This window comes from Rhinatrema bivittatum, chromosome 2 (genome assembly GCF_901001135.1).
Source record: "Rhinatrema bivittatum chromosome 2, aRhiBiv1.1, whole genome shotgun sequence".
NCBI classification, from domain to species: Eukaryota; Metazoa; Chordata; class Amphibia; order Gymnophiona; family Rhinatrematidae; genus Rhinatrema; species Rhinatrema bivittatum.
The window spans coordinates 222,679,736-222,696,969 of record NC_042616.1 but is presented as its reverse complement, the minus strand read 5'-3'; the positions used below and the strand labels follow the sequence as shown (position 1 = coordinate 222,696,969).

The following is a 17,234-nucleotide window of genomic DNA, read 5'->3' as shown; positions in this document are numbered from 1 at the left end:
TGGCCTGAAAACTGCTCCAGAGAAACCAGGGTTCAAATCCCAATACAACCCAATTTACAGAGGAGAGGGTTTGAATGGAACTAGCAAACCTGAAAGTGGACAAGGCCATGGGGATGGATGAGTTGCATCCCAGGATTCTTAAGGAATTCACAGATGTCCTGGTGGGTCTACTGATGGATCCAATCTTGTAGCATGCTACAAGATTGGAAAAGCATGGTTGTGGTTCTGCTTCACAAAAATGGTAACAGGGAGGAGTGTGGAAACTATAGGCTGGTTAGCTTTACATCGGTGATGGGAAAATTAATGGAGATGCCGCTGAAAGAAAGGCTAGTTAACTATCTACAATCCAATGGGTTGCTGTATCCAAGGCAACATGGTTTTTATCAAGTCCTGTCAGATGAATATGATTGATTTTTTTTTTTTGATTGGGTGACTGGAGAATTAGATCATGGATGAGCACTTGATGTGATATACCTGGATTTCAGCAAAGCTTTTGATACAGTCCCATATAAGGGGCTTGTGAACAAAATGAAAAACCTGGTAGTAGGACCCAAGGTGGTGGAATGGATGTCAAATTGATTGACAGACAGATGTCAGCAAGTGGTGGTAAATGGAACCTACTCGGAGGAGAAAAGAGTCATAAGTAGAGTGCCTCAAGGATCAGTTCTGAGGCCTGGTCTGTCCAATATTTTTGTGAGAGATATTGTGGAAGAATTAGAAGGAAAATGTTGCCTTTTTGCAGATGACAGTAATGTGAACAGGTTAAAAAATGTAAATAAAAGTTACCTGGGCTGCTGCAGAAACAGGTCTAGGGAGAGACAGTGTCGGGCACTTAATATTAATGTACTCACTTCTTCACCTACTGCCAATTGGTCCATTCAGTCACATGTCCATTAAAGGACGAATCCTCTTTCAGAAGGCTGTCCTGAAAGAGGATTCGTGTTAGTTAAAAGGACCAATTGGGAACAGTCCTGTTGGGGGAGGGTCTCCAGCAGGTGTCTCTGCCTTGGAGGAGGGATTTGGGGTCTGGCAAGGGCTGTTTTACCACACGGACCTCAGAATCCGCCATTTCAGGTAGAGGACCTCCGGATCTGACCCATCGGGCTAGACCTTAGTGAGGGGGGAAGGTTTGGTCAGGTCAGTTGCTGGTGCTGATCTGGGCGCCCGATGCTGTTGTGGGTGCACAGCCACCTCTCCTGGGCACCTGATGTTTTTGAGTGCTAGAAACACACAATTTGTCCCTAGCGCACTTTTTACAGCACCAGCTCATTTAATTATTACATCGGGTGCACAGGAGAGGTAGCTTTGCATGCATTAGGAAAACGGGCACTCATTATTGAGTGCCCGTTTTACTGTTTATGATATTGCATCAGCCCCAGAGCAAAGCCAACACACAAAAGAATAAAAGTATTACTTATGTGACTTGGAGATGAATCCAGCATAAGTTCTCGTAAACAAGAGAATAGAATTGTTATTAATACTGTTTTTGCACTGCTACTGTAAAAGAACATTTGGAAAGTATATACAATTTCTAATTGTTCTCTAATTGTCTATAGTTAACAAAAGTTTTTTTAAGTATTGTTCCAATGGTACATGCTAAAGAACTTGAATACTTTTATTATTTAACACAAGATTGCTTCTAAGCCTTTCTTTCTGGTAAAAATAAACTTGTTAAAATTGTTCATCAAGATTTGTTTATTTCTGAGTTATACCAAGAAGCATCCTCCCTCAAGATGATTATCCTAAATTTCACCCTGCTTCCCCTCTCTACCCCTGGGAGACTTTGTTGGGTGGGTTCTGGACCCCATTTTTGTGTAGGAGATCCAGTAGGGAAGAGGACCTTTAACACCCCACCAGCCTCAGCCATGACAGTGGGAAAAGGTCTCTACCACGGGGGTGCGGTTAGATTTGACACAATCGGCAGGATCTGTCCTTAGTAGAGAGGTCCCCATCAGCATCCATCCTTATTAGAGAGGTTCCCAGCAGGATCTGTCCTTAGTAGATAGGTCCCCAGTAGGATCTGTCCTTACTATAGAGGCAGTTGGTAGGATATGTCCTTTTTACTGAGGCATCCAGCAGGAGCTACCTTATTACAAGGGTGTCTATAGGTCTCCCTTTGCACCTGTGGTCCCCAGGTGGTGCCTGCCTCCCCACAAAGTACAGCTTCACTTTAGCGTCCAGCCAGAATGAAAGCATTAGAAGCGCAGTTGGCAGCACAAGTGGCAGAGCTATAGGCTCTTCGAGATCAACAAGAAAGACAAATGGAAGGTTCTAGAAGCACAGCAATGTATATTCAATGGGATAAGATCATCCCTGATTTTGCAGGCATGCCAAGTAAACCCTGAGATCTATCGGTCGAAGACTGGATAGAGAGAACAGAGACTGCCCTGCAAATATTCCAGAGGAGGATCAACTGGAGATTGCAAGAGACCATCTGATTGGTCAAACTAGAAATGCACAACTTAGAACCTTGACCAATTTATTTACCTAACTGAAAACAATATATGGAGAAGTATCCATAAGCGTACAGCTGCAAGAATTCTGCAACAAGAAGCAGGAAGCCAGAGAGAAGCTGAGAATGTATGGATACAGGCTACAAGAGAAATTGAATTGAGCCCTGAATCGAGATCCTAATTGTTTGGCAGATCCTGAGGGGATGTTGAAAGAATGATTTGTCATGGGCATGAAAGATGGAAGCCTGAGAAGAGAGATGTGGAAAAGACTCATGGAGCAGCCAACTTTAACATTCACTGAGTTGCTACAGACTGCTGTGTTTTGGGCTGTGGAGGATGAAGTTTTCCTTCCACCAGGTGACAAGATGCCACCTGTTTGCGTCCTTACAAAATGCTGAGCTGAGGGGTGTTACGACTGTCACTGCCCGACGTCTTCACTCTGCCCTCCTTACCTCTTTGGCGACTCCTCCCGCGGTTGATGGACATCTGGCTGCCACGGCGTCTGCCTGCCGTCCTCTCCGGCGTCCCCGGTCCAGCTTGGGCGCTGCATCCTGCCATGTTGTTCAGCTGCCATAGGGTGCACGAGCCGTGTGGCCCTGCTTCTTATTGCTTCTTTGGCGCGAACCTCAGGGCTTCCCCCTGTGATGACTTCACGCATCCCGGATACGAAAGCCTACTCTGTTTGCTAGCTAGTCGAGTTAGCAAGGGATTCCTTACGGATGGGATTCGCTCTCCGTACCTAGCTACTCTGCCTCTCCTTAATTGGACTTACTCTATCGGGGAACCCGCTCCTCAGGGGCTTCTCTCTTTTCTTTCAGGTCACTGTCTGGAACTGGTACTCGCTCCTCGAGGGCCCATGTTCCCTGACTCGCTGCCTGAGCTCACTTCTGCTTGGAAGAAACCGCTGCCTACACCATCAGTGAGTTACCATCTATATTCTCTCAGAGCGGTTCCCTGGAATCAGATACTCACTCCTCGAGGGCCGGCCTCTATTCCAGCTTCTGTGTTACCTTCCAGGAGAAACCACTGTGTGAGTAATCTACCAACAAGGCTCTATACCAGAACCCTGTGTATGCTCCACTGTACTCACTATCTCATTTCTCTCCACTACAGTACAGCTATTGAGGGATCATTGTTCCAGTGTCCTGAGGGACTACAAGCCCAGCCGGGCTTCATCTCTACTCACTACTGCCACCTCTGTTGGCTTCTCAACTCTGTTTAATAAAAGATAATTCTGTGTTGTGTGTCCTAAAGCTGAGCCTGACCTGTGGCCCCTCACGGGACTTTCCCCCATGGGCGTGGTCATCTGCCACAGTGTCCAAAACCTTACAAACAATAACAAGGGGACAGTAAGGTTATCCAATACTGAGACCAGCTCAGAAGCCAGTGGCCTAGACTGAATCAACAAAGTAAATGAGAGATTAAGTATCCAGCAGGAAATGTTTGGGCAACGACTGAAAGACATTAGTAAACAGCAACAAGGTGTGATTGCTTGGGTGCAGTACCAGCTGTCCAGAGGGCCAGCACCTACTCGCTACTCTGACAGAGAGTTGAGCTATCGCAGGCTCCTGCTGAAGAATAATAGGGGAGAGTTGATTTGCTATAAATGTCAGGTGCCAGGTCATGTCTCTAGACAGAGTCAGAGTGAGAGACTGGGATACACCTGGGATACGCCTACAAACTTCGGTTGTCAGCATCTATGATAGCACAAAGGTATCCGCCTTTGGTAAAATCCCAGTGCTGGATATTCTGATCGGAGGCATCAAAACCTGTTGCTATATCGATACTGGATCAGATGTAACAACCATTACAGCTTCCTATTTCCAGAAGCAATCTGAAGGTGCTGCATTGGAAGATGCCACCTGGATCAAACTAATTGCCGTAAATTGAATTAACTTACCTGTACTAGCAGATGTCACCTGCTTGGGTCAAATGTTGCCAGTGTATTCATTATAGAAGACAGTAATTGGCCGGTTGAGACAGAAAGTGATTATATTCTTGGAATCCTGTGAATGAATATTCTGCAACATTTAGATAGCCTGTTTCAGGAATTGAGTACTTTGACCTCTGACTCCTCAAAGAAAAATGGAATTCATAAGATATGGTCCAGTATCCGACAGCAGATGCCTGGTCAAGTGGGATTTGTAAAACCAGTTGGCAACCAGAACCTCATGTTGCCACCTCTAACCGAGACAATTGTACAAGGAAAACGTGCATGATTGCAGAAAATGCACCATGGCCCAATAGTGGTCACACAGTCTAAGTCAGTTTCCTTGCCATCTGCAATCCTGGTAGCAAATCTGTTAGCAAAATCTACACAAGGTGAAGTATCCGTGAGAATTTTGAATACTGAATCCCAGGCCATGTATCTTCCGCCAAGAATCAGGTAGCAGAGGTGATCATTCCAGAAAAGGTCTGCCCAACAATAATACCTGTTACCTTCCAGGACCATGATGGTGTAGTTAAGATACAGAGATGCCAGGCTGTTCTCTCTGATCAGGAAGACGCTGAGCATCATCAGGTAGAGATACCCATGGAAGTCATATGGGAGGATTTCACAAACGAACAGAGTCACATCCTTAAGAAACTATTGCAGAAGCACCAAACTGTATTCTCCTCAAGTGACACAGACCTCGGATACATGTCAGCTATTCAGCATACCATAAATACCGTAACCATTGCACTTATAAAGCAGAAGCACCAGCGAGTTTCCCTGCACATCTATGATGAGTTCAAATAGCATATAAAGAGCTTAGTTGTTAAAGGAATCAGGAAAGAGAGCCATAGTCCATGGGCCTCGCTAACTATCATAAACTGAACCAAGTCACAGTTAAAGATGCCTATCCCTTGCCCACACTGATGAGCTGCTGGATGCATTGAGCTGCTCTCTTTTCTTCACTGGATTTAACTTCAGGATATTTACAGGTTCCCATGGATCCAGCAGACCAGCCAAAAACTGCTTTCACCAACCCTTTTGGCTTATATGAGTAGACTTGAATGCTATTTGTCCTAACAAATGCCCCAGCAATGTTTCATTGCTTGATAGAATTGGTGCTGAGTGATTACATCTTTGAGATTCTCCTACTCTTCCTGGATGACATCTTGGTGTTTTCTAAAGGCATCTCGCATGTGAAAAGGTTAGACCTGATGTTCTAGAAAATGAGACAGTGAGTTTAAGCTAAAGATATCAAAGAGCAAACTAATGCGTCCTGAAGTGAGCTACTTAGGTCACATCGCGACCAAGGATGAGATATCTGGATTCTGCAAAAACAGATACATTGAAGACGTGGCCAATTCCAAATACTAGTACGTGTACGCACATGGACACGTGCGTGCACGTACTAAAATCTACCCCTATATCTTTATTTGCCTCAGGTACCATGAAGTTAGCAAGTAGCACATTTAAAACTAATCGGAGAAAATTCTTTTTCACTCCAACGCACAATAAAGCTCTGGAATTTGTTGCCAGAGGATGTGGTTAGTGCAGTTAGTTTAGCTGGGTTCAAAAAAGGATTGGATAAGTTCTTGGAGGAGAAGTCCATTAACTGCTATTAATCAAGTTTACTTAGAGAATAGCCACTGCTATTAATTGCATCAGTGGCATGGGATCTTCTTAGTGTTTGGGTACTTGTCAGGTTCTTGTGGCCTGGTTTGGCCACTGTTGGAAACAGGATGCTGGGCTTGATGGAAGCATGGCAATTTCTTATTTTCTTACCCACTTAATGGTGAATTTTAAAAATCTGGCGTGTGCATCAGTTGGGAGATGTGCACACAAGTTGGGCTGGTGCGCAGTGACCGAATTTTAAAAGCCACCCAGATACACATATCTCCCACTGCACGCTTATCTCAAAACGTTTCAAAAAGGAGTGGGGTGTGGGTATGGTCTGGGTTGAGCATGGGCATTTTGGGGCATGGCCAAGAGATGTGCAAGCACCAAGGTCCAGTGGCATGTAATTTTACTTTTGCAAGGGATGAGTTGTAAGTTAAAAAATAAACCGAAAGAGACATTTCTCAGGGGTTTAAAAAGTCTGGGTTAACTGGGGGGAGCAAAGGCTATTAAAGTAGGGGGGTTTGGAGGACTTAGCTGTTAACTTGGTGAAATGGTGGATGAATTGGTGAAAACAGCAATGGCGTGGGCAAATGTCCCTTTTAAAATTCCCTGACTTACACGCGCTAGAAGCGCGTTTAAATAAATAAATAAATAAATAAATTTACACGCAATTAAAAACTGCATGCACATATGCGCATGATCTGGCTAATTTATAACATGCGCACACATACGCGCGCAAGTTATAAAATGGCCACGTATCTGGGCGCGTGCGCCAATGCACACACGTCAAAGAGTGCCTGTGCACCAGCTTGAAAGTTACCAACTTAGAGTATACGCTCTTTAGAAAGGGACTTATAATACTGGAATTACTAATAATGATTTAAGCTACCTTGAGCATTATTTGGAAAGGTGGGCTAAAATCCAAACATTATTATTCTAATGAAACTATTCACTGGATTTCATTTATTGGAATTCCTATTTTAAGAACACGTCAAGAACATTCTTTCTGACCTAATAAAGGAGTGGAATTAGCACAAGTTAGTAACTTGTTAGTAGTAGCACTAGTTGTCTAACTTTAACCATTGGTGCTATTGCTCACAGGTTTTAAACTTGTGCTAATTCAACCCATTTGGGTGTCTGCTGTCACTCATCTAATGTATGTGCAAGTATTTTCAGTCTTTCTATTTGTAGGAAAGAAAATATGTTCTTTTTTACAAAAGATTAATTTTACTAGAATGCATTATTTATTTATTTATTTATTTATTTATTTATTTAGAGTTTTTCTATACCGGCATTCGTGATTAAAAATCACATCATGCTGGTTTACAGAAAACAGGGGGGTGTAAAACGAAAAACGGAACATTAACAAGTGAAAAGAGGTCATAAAGTTACATTACAACAAGGTTGATATAACTGAGGAAAGAATTAGAGCATGATAACTGAGCAGTTAAGGATTAAATATTTACATTATATTGTGAAGTCTCTTAAAAGATGTTGTTGATTTACATTATATTGTGAAGTCTCTTAAAAGATGTTGTTGATTTACTTTATATTGTGAAGTCTCTTAAAACAGAGGCCAAACCAGGCCATAAGAACCTGGCAAGTACCCAAAACTAAGTCTATTCCATGTTACTGTTGCTAGTAATAGCAGTGGCTATTTTCTAAGTGAACTTAATAGCAGGTAATGGACTTCTCCTCCAGGAACTTATCCAAACCTTTTTTAAACACAGCTACACTAACTGCACTAACAAAGAAGTTACTTGGGAGGAGCCTCAGATTGCAGCGTAGCTGTGGCTGCATATGTCGTTTTGGTGTATTTGCCGTCCATGGTAAAGTGAAAGAGGAAGTCAGGATTTCCCTCTGAACCTGCTCCACTGTTGGCTCTCCAGCCCGATGGACACTGTTGTCATCTGAGATGTAAAAGAATGGGAAAGTCGGTCATCCTCCCCTGTGGAGGTGAATTTGTCTCCCGAGTGGCAGTTCCCTCCAGTGGCGCTGGCTTAGAGAGAGGTCAACTGCTCTTCCATGTGGGTGCGCGGTATTGACGTCTCATAGCACCTTTCAGCAAGGGGAGAGAGAACTGGGCTAGTCTCTGGATCTGCGGATGATCTGGGTTGCTTATGTAGCTCAACAGAGGAACTGGCAGAGTCAGTTACAGCTGGACAGTTGCAGCCGAAAGGAGCTGGCGCTGGTGAGCGTCTTGTTATGTAGTCTGGAATAGTTTTACCTGAACATTTGCAAGGAGTACAGATGGACAGGGGTTGTTTAAAATGCCTTGAAAGATATAACTTTATGACTGTCTAGAGTAAGTTATAGCTGTTCTACAGCTTTCTGTTTCTGGACAATTATCCTTCCAGTTTCAGATAGTGGCTTCTGACTCTTGTGAATTGAAGAACCAGATAGTTGAACTGGACTTAATTTGTCTCTCAAGAAGTGCAAATAAATAAACTTGAAATGGATGAAGCAATATTGGCTAAGGATAATGTGAATTTGCATAATAAAATGGAGATTTTGTAAAATGTTGTTAGATGCGTCTGATCAATTTTCTAAAAAATGTATCTGTCTCTGCATATTATGGGCCAGATTTTAAATCTTACGTGAGCAGGGTACATTTGTGCGCGCTACCCAGTGCGCACAAATGTACACCTGATTTTATAACATGCGTGCGCGGCCTTGGAGGGTCTTGGAGGGAACTTTTCTTTTGGTCCCCCCCCCACCTTCCCCTCCCTTCCTCTATGTAACCCACCCCCCAGTCCTACCTAAATCCCCCCCCCCCACCTTATTTTCTTTTTTATGCCTGCCTCTTGCAGGCGTATCTTGCGCGAGCCGGCCAGCCACTGTGCCGGAGGACTCGGGACTGCCCCCGGACCGGCGTCCTGCCTTTTTTCATCCGTAATGGAAACCTGTTGTTTTCCCCCATGTACGTGCCGAGTTATGTACAAGGGCAGCTCAGCCAGGCTACGGTGGCCTGCTCACCCCCAGATCATTTTATGAGACTGGGAGTCTGTTTTTGAAGTCAGATGCATCCACCACAGCAACTGCTCTAGGCGTAAGGTAATCCATTCTCTTTAAAATCGAAAAGGTCTTCCAAAAGCCTGCTGTGCTTTTACAACCGACAAGCTACTGCTGTTGATTATGGATAGAAGGATACAACATTTTTATGCCCTGGTTTTAAAAGATAATCTGTTACAGTTGCTTGCTTTCATTTTCTTCCTAGGGCCCACCAGGATTTCCAGGTATAATGGGACCAAAGGGAGAAAAAGTAAGTGTTGTTTTCTTCTCCTTTTACATCAGTGGGCATGCACACCTGTCTGGCTATTTGGGACAATTTCAGCGCCCCCTAAGCACTGCTTGTGAGTGGGGGGAGGGCTCTCCTGGAGTGCCCCTGCCGAGGTCTTCCACCCATTCCTCTGTCTAGGCCTCTCCCTCTCCTCAGCCATTGTTCACAGCAGCAGAAAAAAAATTTATGTCAGCACATGGCCTGTAAACCAGCCCTGTTCTATGAGAGGGTCAGAGCCACTGTAGGACCTATAAGCACATGCCAACTCCCAGGCCCTGTGTTGACGTTTTCTTATGGAGCTGCAGCCGCGGGCGCTGGGCTGAAGATCAGAGCCGTCAACAGGGCCGGATGGCAGCACTGCACCTTCAGAATTCGGCACTCTTGGCAGTTTACCTACATTGCCTATGCCAAACTCCAGGCCTGCTTCAGTTGTGTTATTAATCTCCCTGGAATACAGATCCACTTCCAGGTTTCATCTGTGCTGCACTTCCTTATGAGCCCCATCCACTCCCTGGTCAAACACAGAGTGCTCTTGAGAGTCACCTATAATGAGGACCATATTCAGTCACTGTCTGGATAACAAAGTTAGCCAAATAATCTTCTCCAACTAACTTTGGAGGTATATTCAATGCAGCCGCATTATTGAATATAGCCAGCTAACTTTAGGACAGGTCTATGGCCCAACCAGACTTAGCCAGATAACTTATCCAGCTAATTCTGAATATCAGACTGAGCCGGCTAATGCAACTCCTCCCCGAAACACCCCTGGAATACTCCTAAGTTATCCAGCTAAATTTTAACTGAATACTAAGATAGCCTGCTAAAATGTAGCAGGCTAAGTGCCCAAATATTCATTTAGCCAGATAACTTCTGAGTTTCTGAATTTGGCTCTCAATATGTGTTAGAAGTTACTAGTACAAGAGGAGTCCTAATGGCTCCACAGAAGTCACAGACAAGGTTGAATAATAGAGAATAATAGAGTAATAATAGAGAATAATAGAGAATAATAGAGTTGAGTAATAGAGTAATAATAGAGAATAATAGAGTTGAGTAACAGAAAAAGTGCCACAGTCACCAGTCAATGGACCCCTTACAAGCTTTGCTGCGAGTGCTCTATTTCTTTGTTTCTTTTTATGACCCAGAAGTTTCCTCTTGTTCTCTTGGGCCTCCAGCTCTCTTGGAACCAGGACTGGGATTCTTTTTTATTTTTATATCCCCCCCCTCTCCTTCAGAGCTGGGGGTTTTTTTGGGTGGGGAGGTGAGGAGGCAAACAGGGCAACTGGCTGAGGCCCCCGCACCATAGGAGGCCTCCTTTGCAAAGCTGAGTGATATCACCAAGGCAGAACTTCCAGGTGTCTGGCTGTGCCCATCCTTAGTTTCTGCCAGGATCCCCAGCATGCCTAACACTGACCCTGATCCCCTACCTTCCTAGGTACCTAGTTTAGTCTCTACAGTGACAATCCTCAGCCGGTGGCCATGCACCAAGACTTGTTCCAGATCCCTGCAATCATGGGTCCTAATTGTCACCCCTGAGCAAGGACCATGCATCTCCTTTCTCTCTCCTTCCCCCACTGGAGACTATGATAAACACCACCTTCCCAGCATCCTTAGCCTTGGCTGACTTGGGAATTGGAGCTGGGACCTTACACAGGTCAATGCATTGCACTACCAATGAGCCACCGGCCCAGCCTCGAGTGTGATGAACCTTGCCACACTTCCCACACTAAAGATATTCTTCTCACTAGTGACGCACTGTCTGTTTCTTATCAAGGCTCTCTCACCAGTTGTGCTCCGCTTTGTGAGACACACTTTGTTTTCATAAAATCATTTAACAAGAGGCTGCGAGGTCCTCACCCCGGGCCCGCTCCAGCACATGTACTAAATCTGATTCTGACTCTTAACCAGGCAAGGCTACAAAGTGAAGCTGAATGGGACTCTGCTTCCATTTTAAATTGCTGTAACCCTCTGCGCATCATTCCTTGCCTGTATTTCTAATACAGAATGTCCTTTACTTTATCAGGGAGAGATTGGCAGGCCTGGGAGAAAGGTAAGCTGGATTAAAAACCCTTTAGTCTTAGCTCCGTGATAACAATTGCTTCCATCTGCTTCTTTATGTACAGTATCTGGGGAGGTAGAAGGGAGTGCTGTGGTTAGGGGGATCGGGGTGTGCTGGGATTGGGCTGGGGAGCAGGGGTGAGCAGTGAGCTGGAGTCGGGTTAGGGAGGGTGGTCAGGAGTGTGACTGGACTAGGCTGGGTGGGGGTGGGGGAGAGAGTTCTGGGACTGGGCTGGCCCAGGGAGTGTGAGTTCACTGGGGTGGGCCCGGGGACGGGGATCAGAGCACGCCGGGTACAGACTGAGCACAAGCTGAGGATAAGAGAAGGAAGCGCGGGAATGCTGGGGGAGGAGTGGGGAGGAGGAAAGTAAATAGGGACCTCTGGGGGAAATGCCACAGGTTTCAGCTAGTTTAATTTAATTTAAATTGATTCCTTGATTGCCTTTATAACCAATGCCCACTTCAGCACACAGCTGCTTGTCTATGAAAAAAATGATTCTTCTCTCTACCTGTTTACCCAACTATAAAGGGGGGGGGGGGGGGAGGGGAGATTTAGCAATAAATAATAAGGCCATTCCTTCTCCCCTCACCCTTTTAGAGCTTTCATTTAATTCTGGTGCCAGAAATATGCAACTAAAGCTTCCACTCTAGCGGTGGCTGTATGCATGCAATCACTGTACTTATTTCTAAAGGGATTGATTTTCAAAGGCTTAGTTGGGTTTGTAACTTTGGAGTCATGCAGATAAGGCCATCTAATTGTAAATTATCCCCTGCCCCTTCCCGTATAGCATCTAAAAAGCCTGTGTGTATTTCAGAACGTACATACTTTTTGCCGCATGGAAAAATCGATGTTCCTGAGGGCATGTTTAGGTCCGGGCACATGTTAATTTTCGGAAGTACCTGTGTGTTCATTACACCGGTGTATCTAGGTGAGCCAGAAGCTGGTGTGACCTTATCCAGATAGTTTTAGCCACATACTGTATGGGTGGTTGGATTATTGGCCACAAACTACTAGAGCGTCTCACCTGTTGAACTGGTTTGTGAAAATCTCTCCCAAAGGGCATTGCAGGGCTATATAGATGAAAGGAATTATAGAAAGTAAAAATGCTGCTATTATGTTTTTATTATTGAAATGATATTGGCATTATTATTGATATTGCATGTTAGTAGATTTCAATGAAAACTGGAGACCTTTTGTTTTGTTGTTGTTTTTTTTGCTTTAGATAATGAAGTTGCCTGTTAAAACAAGCCATATCATCATTTTCATTCTTATTTATATTCTATTCCCAAAGAAATACTAATGTATAGGGTGGGAGAAAGCTCCTCTTACACAGCCACCCTTGGAATTGCAAGTCCCAGTACAAGAGGGCTCTGCTAGATTGACCCATGAAGGTATCGCCCTGATAAATCTAAAGCATGAATATAGCACAGAGAGCTGAAGATGGTACTCTGGGAAGCAGCAGATATGCCTATAGGTCAGTGGTAGGCAGCTCCGGGTCTTGGAGAGCCATAAATATGATATATATGTGCATACAATGGAGGTAGTGCATGCAAATATATCTCATACGTATTCATTGTGGATATCTTGAAAACCAGACCTGGGTTGTGGCACACCAGGAGTGATGTGGCCTACCCCTGCTAAAAGCTTTACAAATATTGGAAATAAGTAATAGGATAAAGTCAAAAGAATAAAACCAAAATAGAAAGTAATGGAGTCAAGAAACAGGCAAGTTGATTAATTGAATAATCTTTATTTATTTTATTTATTTATTTCGAGTTTTTCTATACCGGCATTCATGATAAAAATCACATCAAGCTGGTTTACAATTAACAAGGGGTGTGGATGAACATGAACATGGAACGAGTGAAAAGAAACCATGAAGTTACAATAAAACAAGGCTGTTCAAGACTGGGAGAGGAAGAAGGAGCTAGAGAAATTTAACAGAACGAGGCATAATTATTTACAATAATCGGCAGTGACTGAATGAAGATGATGTTGGATTGTGATTCAGTTAGGGTATTTTTTTAAAGGAATAGTCACTAGACATTTCCACTAACAAACACATAATGCAACTTGAGAGCTTCCATTTCATTCTGCACGTTATACTTCTTTAGCTTTCCCATCTGGGATGATAGAACAGTAGTGTACTGCAATTAGTATTTCTGTGCATAGCTCCATGCTAAGGGTTAGAATCCTGGGTACTAAACCCATTCCTATGATTTTGTTTTCATTATCTTTTAAGGGCAGATCAGGCCCGCTGGGGGTCCCTGGAATGCCAGGCCCGATTGGCTTACCTGGACCAGCAGGACCCAAGGTAAGGAATTATACAGCAAGTTATTGTTCTGTGTCTACAAAACAGGCAAGAGAAGGGATCCAGCACTAAATCCCCTGTACTGTGTTGGCATTTAAGAGGGAGAGTTCTTTCTGAAGGATGAAGGGGAGATCAGTGGTAGACTGCATGTTTCGTTGGTACGGAAGTAGGAAACAATAGAGAAAAAGGGTGATGTGCAAGGATTGTATTAGAAAATAAAGAAAATGTATTATCTTGTTAAAATATAATTTAACAGGGATAGCATGCACAAAAATCTTTTTTCCACTGTCCACATTTTCAGTAGCATGTAACTTTTTTTTTTTTGTAAAGGGGGTGCTCAAAATTTATAAATAAAAGTGAAAAGTACCTGGGACCTGTCTGGGATCCATGGGAGGACTGGAGACTGATACAGTGGGGAGGAGTAAGGGATTAGTAGCACTGCCCAACATTCCAAACACCTCAGAATTCATAGAAGGAAAGCTGTAACCTAAGGAACTAAAATGGACTAAAATGGCTTAGGTGCTATCAGGACAAACAAAAGAACGAAGTTATCCCATCAAGGAAATCAAACAAACAAAAGGGAAAACCAATTATTAACTTGCATTAAGTTGCTCACTTGCTATTTTTTTTAGGAAAACATTTTTTAATTTTTAAATTTTTATATGCTTCATATATTTTTTATACTTTATATATTGTTTTATCTGAGACAACTGATTGGTTGAAAAATATTAATAAGGAAAAGTGAACTGCATCAGCAAGCCAGTCAGCGTCTCTCCTGAAGCCTAGAGAGCGCTCGGTCTTCTCAATCACTTGCAACCACTTTAGATGTACAGTCACTCTGACAGCATATAAATCAACCAAATTTTTCAAAAAACTTTTTTTAAGAGTTCAATACACGCCACTAGGCGATTAAATCATCGAATGTGATACAGACACCTTCCATGCGAGTTAGACGGTCTGTGAGTGCCTTAAACGCGGCTCAACTACGGCCGAAGTTTCGCTGATGAAGCTGTTATCAGCTGTTATCAGCGAAACTTCGGCCGTAGTTGAGCCGCGTTTAAGGCACTCACAGACCGTCTAACTCGCATGGAAGGTGTCTGTATCACATTCGAAGATTTAATCGCCTAGTGGCGTGTATTGAACTCTTAAAAAAAGTTTTTTGAAAAATTTGGTTGATTTATATGCTGTCAGAGTGACTGTACATCTAAAGTGGCTGCAAGTGAGCAACTTAATGCAAGTTAATAATTGGTTTTCCCTTTTGTTTGTTTAGGTGCTATCAGCCCAGTGACATCACCAGGGAGGAATATTGAAATGTTTTTTGGTTGTTTTTTACAGAGGCAGTTTAGAATGTAGAAAAAAAAAGCCTGGTGAGAATTGCCGAGAGCAGAAGCTCGTTGCTGTAGCTTGTCACCAAGACCCAGAAAGTTACAAAAAACATAATAATACTGACAAGGACAGTGGGGAAAGAAAGTGAATGAGTGTATGAATGAATATAATTGAATATTTCATTATGAGTGCCAGTCAAGGTAAGGTAGAAACAAGAGATAGTTAATAAGTTGCTGACTCACAAATTCTAGTGTCAGTTAAGATAGGCTGCTGCATGAATGAGAGCAGTGATTGTACCAAGAAACATCGGAAGGAGAAAAGAAACATTATTTTAGAATAACCCTGCTATAAAGTGTACTTCCAGGATAAGGGATACTGCTAATAAAGGTTACTTATAAGTTAAACTAAATAGTTAAAGTTAAATATTCCTAGAAAGTCAGAGCCCTTCGCAACAAGCATTTATTCAGGGTGAATAAAGGGAACATTTGCACAAAGAAATACTCATCGTGGCAATAGAATCTTGAGTGTTTGTGAGAGTGAATTGTATTAAACCACCTGTAGGGACCTGCCGTTGCCTATAGTTAGGGAAATTATAATTATCATTTATTTTCTCTTTAGTTAAGTTTCAGTTTACAACAAGATGTCAGGGATATAACACCTTAGGGAACTCAGTGATTCTAGTTGGCGGAAAAGAGAACGGTGCTAGGGAAGTAGTTTCTCTTTTTGTGTTTGTTATAGTATAGAGTAGTATCAAAAGAAGAAGACACCTGAACAAGTATTATTCTAAAGAGAAATGAAGAAGATAGGAAGAAGAAACTGACAGATAAGTGTGTGCACACACCATCTTAATGTCACATAGAAAAGAGAAAAACACATCAGAGCAGAAAAGGAATAGAATAAAAGACAAGTAAATATAAAGAGACACAAAAAGACATCGGAGTAAAAACCAGAAAGAAAAGAAAACAAAGCAGAAAAAGAAACTCAGAAAAATATTATACTTACCATGGTTACATTCCAAGTATCTTGTTTACCTAAAAAACATAAAGGAGGTGCAAAGACTCAATATTTATATAAGATATAGTGGTATTTAAGAGCTCATTTAATGTTTAATGGAAAAGATAAGTAGGAAATATTGTACTTATCTGATATATTCTCAGCTGTAATTTTTTGAAAGAACTGGTTCTAAGATAAAAAGAAAAGAGAGACATTAAGTATTAGAAATTAAGTTGTATATCTTTATTGGATTTATAAATCACCTAAGACAGTACATAGGCGATGCACAAATAAAACAAACATATGGCGAAAACTCCATAATGTGATTTGATAAATGACCCTATAAGTTTGTAATTGTTTTGGGTAGGTTGCACCAGGTTTGTACCATTGAGGGGCATTCCTGCCACTAGCAGCACTGTTACATTTTGTGAATTTTCAAAATACTCTTAAATTCCTTGTCAGGTCATTTCCTTTCTTAACAGGAAGCTGTACCAATAGGGGCAAACCTTTAAACTTACGCAAGGGCGCAGATTTGTTCGCGCAACCCGGCGCGAACAAATCTGCGCATGTTATAAACTCCAGGGTTGGTGCGCGCAGGGGGATGCACAATCGGAGCGGCCTTGGAGGGAACTTTTTTTTGGTCCCCCCAACCTTTCCCTCCCTTCCCCTATCTAACCCACCCTCCAGCCCTAACTAAATCCCCCCCTACCTTATTTCGTGGAGTTACGCCTGCCTCTGTAAATTGCGCACGCTACCAGCACCCTGCCCCGGCACAGGCGGCTGTGCCGGAGCACTCAGCCCCACCCCGGACCACCGTCATGCCTCCGTCCCCACCCACGGACCACCCACGGACCGCCACCATGCCCCCGGCCCACCTCACACCCCCGGCCACTCCCCCGGCCAGCCCCTTATTCGAAGCCCCGGGACATACGCGCGTCCCGGGGCTTATGCGCTCCGCCGAGCCTATGCAAGATAGGCTCGGCACGCACAGGGGGAGCTTGGGGCAGGTTTTCGGGGGTTACGCACGTATCTTATACGCGTACCCCTTTGAAAATCTGCCCCATAATGTTTAGGGACTAATTTATCAAAGATTTTCTCATAGACACAAGATAGGAGAAAACATTTTTTTGAAACAGGTCTGCAACATCCAAACACATGTTCTTCCTCTGCTTGATATTTAAATATGTCGCCTGCAACACATCACATTGTGACATTATTATCAACAAAGATCATGGGAGCATGAAGTTTCTTGAAGATCAAAAAGT

The 17,234-nt window shown here is 43.2% G+C and overlaps 1 protein-coding gene across 1 annotated transcript in view; it reads left to right on the top strand.

The window, feature by feature from the left end:
* The window catches only part of COLQ (collagen like tail subunit of asymmetric acetylcholinesterase), a 193,976-nt gene that overhangs the window by 66,254 nt on the left and 110,488 nt on the right, over positions 1-17,234 (top strand). The window contains exons 4-6 of the mRNA XM_029589208.1: positions 9,221-9,265; positions 11,304-11,330; positions 13,582-13,653. Of these exons, the coding sequence (XP_029445068.1) occupies positions 9,221-9,265; positions 11,304-11,330; positions 13,582-13,653 (144 nt within the window). The remainder of the gene's footprint in view (positions 1-9,220; positions 9,266-11,303; positions 11,331-13,581; positions 13,654-17,234) is intronic.